The sequence below is a fragment of the Phacochoerus africanus genome, chromosome 16, assembly GCF_016906955.1.
Source record: "Phacochoerus africanus isolate WHEZ1 chromosome 16, ROS_Pafr_v1, whole genome shotgun sequence".
NCBI classification, from domain to species: domain Eukaryota; kingdom Metazoa; phylum Chordata; class Mammalia; order Artiodactyla; family Suidae; genus Phacochoerus; species Phacochoerus africanus.
Genome location: NC_062559.1, coordinates 24,827,291 through 24,833,402, shown reverse-complemented (window position 1 = coordinate 24,833,402; position 6,112 = coordinate 24,827,291). Strand labels below are relative to the sequence as shown.

General features: G+C 52.8%; 1 protein-coding gene across 2 annotated transcripts; it reads right to left on the bottom strand.

The window, feature by feature from the left end:
• Positions 1-1,325: 1,325 nt before the first annotated feature.
• Positions 1,326-4,630, bottom strand: FEZF1 (FEZ family zinc finger 1). Of its 2 annotated transcripts, XM_047763656.1 has the most exons (5): positions 3,896-4,397; positions 3,524-3,745; positions 3,214-3,348; positions 2,789-2,921; positions 1,332-2,390 (listed from the first exon to the last, which is right to left on the bottom strand). In XM_047763656.1, exons 1-5 carry the CDS (start codon positions 4,322-4,324, stop codon positions 2,032-2,034), a joined length of 1,278 nt encoding a protein of 425 aa, XP_047619612.1. In that variant the 5' UTR covers positions 4,325-4,397; the 3' UTR covers positions 1,332-2,031. The 2 variants fall into 2 exon arrangements, with proteins under 2 accessions (XP_047619611.1, XP_047619612.1); XM_047763655.1 differs by having other exon boundaries at positions 1,326-2,390; positions 3,524-4,630.
• Between the last annotated feature and the right edge of the window lie 1,482 nt (positions 4,631-6,112).

Below are 6,112 nucleotides of genomic sequence, written 5' to 3'. Positions count from 1 at the left end.
TGGTCCAACCCCAGGCCCGGGATCTTGGGAATCCCCAACCCGAGACGGGCTAGGATGTCCTGGGGGCCTTCTCCCCACATGTCCACCGTCGCCTAGCCCCGAATGCCTATCACTTCCCTGACTCTGGGGCAGCGGAGGAGCCCCTCGGGTCATCGGCTCTCGAAGTCCCATCCGTCCGGAGCTGGCAGTCCCCACTGGAAATGGGGGCTCTGGTTGCCAAGGAAATAGCCGCCTCACCCTTGCGGTGCCACCTACCTACCCGGCCCCTCGTCCCGCCTGTCGCCGCCCGGCGCTGCATTTCCTTGAGGGCCCCAAGACTTAAAAAGCAGGAACGGACGGCAAATTTAAACTCTTTCCCCACGCCTCTCTTTAGAGCCTCGGGGCGCTTGAGAGCCGGCAAGGTTGCGCTGCCCCAGGCGGGAGGGGATCCTGCGCTCACGATGCGGATCCGTGGGGGGGAATCTCCACCCAGGTCGGGCCCGGAGGGAGCTCGAGGCCGAGGGAGGGGCCCGGTCGCACCCCTGGGACCTGCGGGGCTTCGCAGACCCCTGCGTCCCACTCCCCACAGCCTCCCTCCCCGGATGTGGCTCCGCTGCAGCGGGATGGCAGGGCTGGGCTGGGAGCTTGTCTGGCAGCTTCTACTGAGCAGCTAATAGTATAACAACCCGGCTTTGATAAATCTGAACTAATTACCCCTCTTAATTAAAGTCTTTAGCAGTTGTTTCACTGTTTTGGCAAGAAAACAGGAGAGATTGCAGTTAGAAAACACCAGAGCCCGAGCTCACAGCGGAGCTGCTGATTAACACTTGAAGCATTTCAAGGACCTGGCACCCGCCACAGTTTGGTTTTCATCCATGTTTCCTCCTTGGATGGAAGTATATTCGTCTATAAACATACATACACACAGAAAAACACGGAGGCTCCCTTTGCCAGCTGTAAAGAAGTCAGTAGGTGCCTTCAGGATGCGAACAATAGATCCCCGTCTAGGTGGTATCACTGTAATGCGTGCGTGGCTGTACATTACACACTTCTCCTACATATATATTGTTCCTACTTAACTGAGCACTACAAATATACCAGATGGTCCAGGACAAAAGACTTGCTTCTATTAGAAAGCTCCATATTTTCTGTCTTTGAACTTATCGAATTTCATTACTTTATCAAAGTCCTAACTATTTGGAGAGACTATTATTTGCCCTTGGTGATTTTTTTCAGATCAAATATGAGGTGACACTAAGCCAGGGTTGAACTTATTCAAAAGGAAGAAGGCTGAGGGGATCCGAATCAGTGATCTCTGGGTGAATAATATGAACAGAGTTCTGAAGTTTGTTGATTAAATACGCATGTTCCAAGTATTTATTTCCAACAGTCAATGAATCAGTTTCCACGTGCAAGAATCAAAACCAAAATTCCAATTCATCCATAATGAACCACCCTTATGTGTTTGTGTGCCTGTATGTGTGCATGTGTGCTCACGAATGCGGAATGTGCCTTTACAGGCACATGCATTTATGTGTGTATGTATAACATACACACAGAGTTTTGTTACCTCAGGGAAAGAGGAAATGGTAATAAACAATCGGCAGGCATCTTGAGACTGCAGAATCAACACAATGGAAATATATACAATAATAAAATTAAAGTGGTGCAGCATTCCCGGGTTGGCTAATACAGGTCTCAATAAATACAGCAGAGATTTGTTTTAAAAAACAAAACAAAACAAACACCATCTCTCCACCCGAGATGAAAAGTCTTTCCAAATTAAAAAAAAAATAGAGAAAACAAACAACCCCCCAAATTTCCTCATAATTGTTAGTGCCTATATAGAATATGATACACAAGACCATTTAGCAGGTGCATGCAAGAGGTGAAAGGCGGGGGAATTCAGAGGCGTCTGGTCAGGGCTAACGGGTGGGGCCCACCATGCCCTGGGTTCTGCAGATGAGCTTGGGTAGAGAGGTCCAGCTCTATTCCGCCGCTGTCTCAGTGGTGGGGAACCCGGCTGGGGCTGGGAAGGGACTTTGGCCTTGATCACTGGTGGCCTGGGTGGAGCCCAGGCTGCAGGGGCCCAGGGGGCGGCAGCGGCGGCGGCAGAGGCGGCAGCGTCGCGGGCGGCGGCTGCTGTAGAGGGGGCGACGGGTCCGCGCCCGGCTCCCCGGCAGAAGGGCGGGTCAGCCCCAAGCCGCTGTCGTGCAGCTTGCGGACGTGCTTCTTGAGGTCAAAGTTCCTGCAGAATCCCTTGCCACACGTGGGGCAGGTGAAGGGCTTCTTGTCGTTGTGGGTGTGCATGTGGAAGGTGAGGTTGTAAACCTGGTGGAAAGCTTTGTTGCAGATATTGCACTTGAACTGCTTCTCCCCGCTGTGGGTCAACTTGTGGTTTTTGTAATTCCCTGAAACAGACAAATGACAGGGACGTGGATTTGAAAAGAGAGCTAGAAAAGGGAGGAGGGGACGGCTGAAGGACCGCGGGGCTGCGACAGCTCGGGCAGCCCGTGCAGGGCTATGCTGCCCGCCTGCACTCTGCGCCCCCAACTCATTTTTAAACATCAACAATGAGATCGTTCCCTCTACATTTTAATACAATAGTTATTAACCTAATTACATAAAATGAGAACCAGCAGTTAAAAAGAAATACCCCCTAATACTCATCAGACTTGCCGATGGGAGGTTGGAATGGCAACACGTTCTCCAGTGACACCTGCACTTTACAAATCATTTTCTGAAATATCCCCAAAGCTGAGGGCTTTCCTTAAGACTACTGCGAAAGACAAGCCCCTGGGTTGGATACCTTTTTGATGAAATCCTTTGCCACAGAATTCACATACAAATGGTTTGTAGCCTGCGTGTATTCGGGTATGGGTGTTTAAAGTAGAACTTCTATTAAATGCTTTGCCACACTGGTTACATTTATGAGGTTTTTCCTAAGAGGAGGAAGAAAAATTAGAAAAGTTAAGGTATTTTTTGTTAGTCAACAGAATCTTAAAAAAAGACAAAAACACTGCCAAGCTCTCCCTCAAGCTTTTACATAGAACAAAGGCAAACAATACCGGGCATTTCCCCCTCATCCAGCTGGCACTTTTAAAGCAAACCTTATGCTAGAGGGTAAGAGATTATTGGCCTTTTTTTCTTTTTCTTTCTTTCTTTCTTTCTTTTTTTTTTTTTAAACAAACCGCTAGGAAGGAAACAAGGTGAAACTGAGAGAGCCGAACACACCTGGGTGTGAATGATCTTGTGCCTGCACAGGGTGCTGGCTTGCCGGAAGCCCTTTCCGCATACTTTGCAAACGAAGGGTCTGGCTCCTGTGTGCACTGGCATGTGACGGGTTAAGTTATAGTGCGCGTTAAAGACCTTAAAGTTAAACACAAGTACAACAGGTTAGTCCAACAAGCACTTTAGAATCACACTGGGCAGAGGAAGGGGAAGGAGGTAATAACGTTGTAAAGGTATAAAATGATTACAAAAATAAAATTAAATTTGGAAGGAAGGAAGGAAAAACATCCCCCATCCCTTACACAGTACTTACCTTTCCACACACTTCGCAAGTGAAAACTTTGGGCTTGGTATTAGGAGAGCCTCGGCTGAAGTCAGAGGTTTTGAACGCTATTTTTTCCGACAGAAGCTGGGCGCTCTCTTTCATGTAATGCTGCAGCTGAGCCTGGGACAAGTCTTTGAAAGCTACTCCCGAGGGGTATTTCTCCACCGCCGGGACCACCAGTTTATTCCTTTCCGCTAAATACGTTTTTGGCTGCGGGTGCAAAGGGGAACTGAGAAAGTAGGAAGCCACTGGGTGGATGTTAACGCCGGCCGTCGGGTGGCACGGGCCGTCACCTCGATTCAGGTAGCACAGGGCTCCCATGGCGTGGAAGGAAGAATGGTTGACGACCCGCGGCCTCACCAGCTTGTACTGCTGCAGCGGCAGCGCGTCGCGGGCCAGGTCGCCCTTGAGACTCAGCGCGCAGTTGAGCAGGTCGCTGCAGCTGAAGGCAGGCGCCGCGGGCGCAGCTGCCGGCGCTGCCTGAGCCTCCAGACTTGTTTTCCGAGGCTCCGAGCCCGTCATCCCCGCCTTGGGGCTCGTGTCGTACGCCACAGGCACGAAGGGGATCATGCAGGGGATCGACGAGTTAAGATGCAGAGAGTGCTTGGGGTCCCCCTTGGGCACGGCTCCCTGCAGGAAGTGGGGGACGGGCAGGGCCTTGGGCTCGGGAGTGCGCGCCATGATCCGTTCGATGGAGAAAGCCAGGGGTTTGGAGGTGCTCATCACGTTGCTCCGAGCCGGAGCAGTCGCTAACATTTTGGCAGTCGCGTTGTGGCAGCTACTGTCCATGTCTGAGTCGCCAGCGTCCGTCAGCCGGGGCCAGGCTGCGCCGTCGTTGCCTTGTTCCCTGCTTGTCACAGACCTGCGGAGAGGGGGACGGGCACCATCACCATCAGCAGCCTCCTCCTCCTCCCCAGCATCACCAGCCGAACCTGCCTGCCCAGCCCAATGGACTCCTGCCAGCCCATCGCAGAGATCTTGGCGCACCAATGACTCGGGGACAATCACTACTTATTTCTATCAATAGAAAGTGTTGTGTCAATAACGCAGCCAAGATCTCGCCAATCGTTAACTTCCAAGAGGAGAAGGTAAACTAGATAATTGCTCAATTCGCTTCCAACAGTCAACAGGAAAACTTTTTTTTTTCCTTTGCAGTCAGTGACTACTTTTCATTGGTGAGTGAAGTTCCTCCGCCCAGAAGAGGCGGGGGAGATCGCCAAAGCGCATCCGGCCCTCCCCTCCTCGCACACTCTCCCGCGCACACTTTGCTACCCTCCGCTCCCCCCCCCCCCCCCGCCCTCTCGCTTTTTACTCTGTCTTTTTAATTCTCAATCTGCTTAACCAGGCTTTAGAGGCCAAGCGAATCTGAGATCAATTTTCTTGTTTAGCTCTAAATGACATCATCTAAAATCATTGTGCAAGGGCTAAATAAGGAAACAGACTCTAATTCAGGGGCAAACGCCAGGCTATATTTATCAACCGCCAGGCTCTAGAAAGCTGCGGCCAGGAAGCCTTCCGCAGCGAAATCCGAGCCTTTCCTGTTTGGTTCCGCCGGGCCCGAATTGGGCCTGAGTCGGAGCCACACAGCCTCCTCCCCAGTCCTCTTTCTTCTTCTAGGGTCCGGGGCTGAGTACTCCTGGAATCCCAGAGTTTCCGCGCCCTGAACCGAGTCTGGACCATTTGGAAGACGCCGGCAGGTAACTGGCCTCCTCAAACGCCCCTGAGAATTAAAGGCCTTGGGAGGCTTGTTTTGTGTTTGTGGTTTTGCAAATGCGATGCCATGACATAAACTTGGGAAAGACATACTCCATCCACAGAGTTGAGGAGGAGTTGCAACGAATAAACGGGTGTCACACCAAAAGAAACCTCGACTAGGGCCGGACACCACCCCGCCCCCCGCGCGCGCGCGCACACACACACACACACACACACACGCGCGCGCGCGCGCGCGCTTTTTATGCCTTTCCACTGAGAGCCCGTAAAGAGTATTTCTTTAAGTACTTGCGCTCACGTAGAGATCTCTTGGAACATTTTAAATACTGAATGTTGAACAGAGAGGAGAAACAACTTATTGATTTGCTTCCCCACCTCCTAACTGCTGGTGTCCGCACGCCTCCTCAAAGCAGCGCAGGCGGCAGCCTTGGGTGTGTGCGCGCCGCAGGGTGACCAGCTCCACCACCTGCCTGAGAGCCAGTCCTGGCCTCAGCCGCACTTCCGCCTCCCAGAGTGTGCACGGAGACTGTGTCTTGCAACGTCCCCAATCCAGGTGCCCTCCAGGCGTGGCGCCTTGGCCCAAACTCCCCGGAAGGAGCCGTGAAGCGTTAAGGAGGGTTGCAGTGGCAGCGCTCCGGCAGCGCGTGTTCTCACCGCCTAGGCGGGCGCCGCTGGAAGCGAGCCCCGAGCAGCGGCGCGCGCGGTCCTCGTCGCTCCCCTTGGCAAGCCTGAGATCATGCGGAGCTTAGCCCTGGGGCCAGTCGTGCTGGGGTCCGGCGTGCACTAGCTGCGGCGTAAAGAGAACTCGGCTGCTGGGATCTTGAGCGGGGAGGCGGACGAATAGCGCGGAGGTGCCTGCGCTGG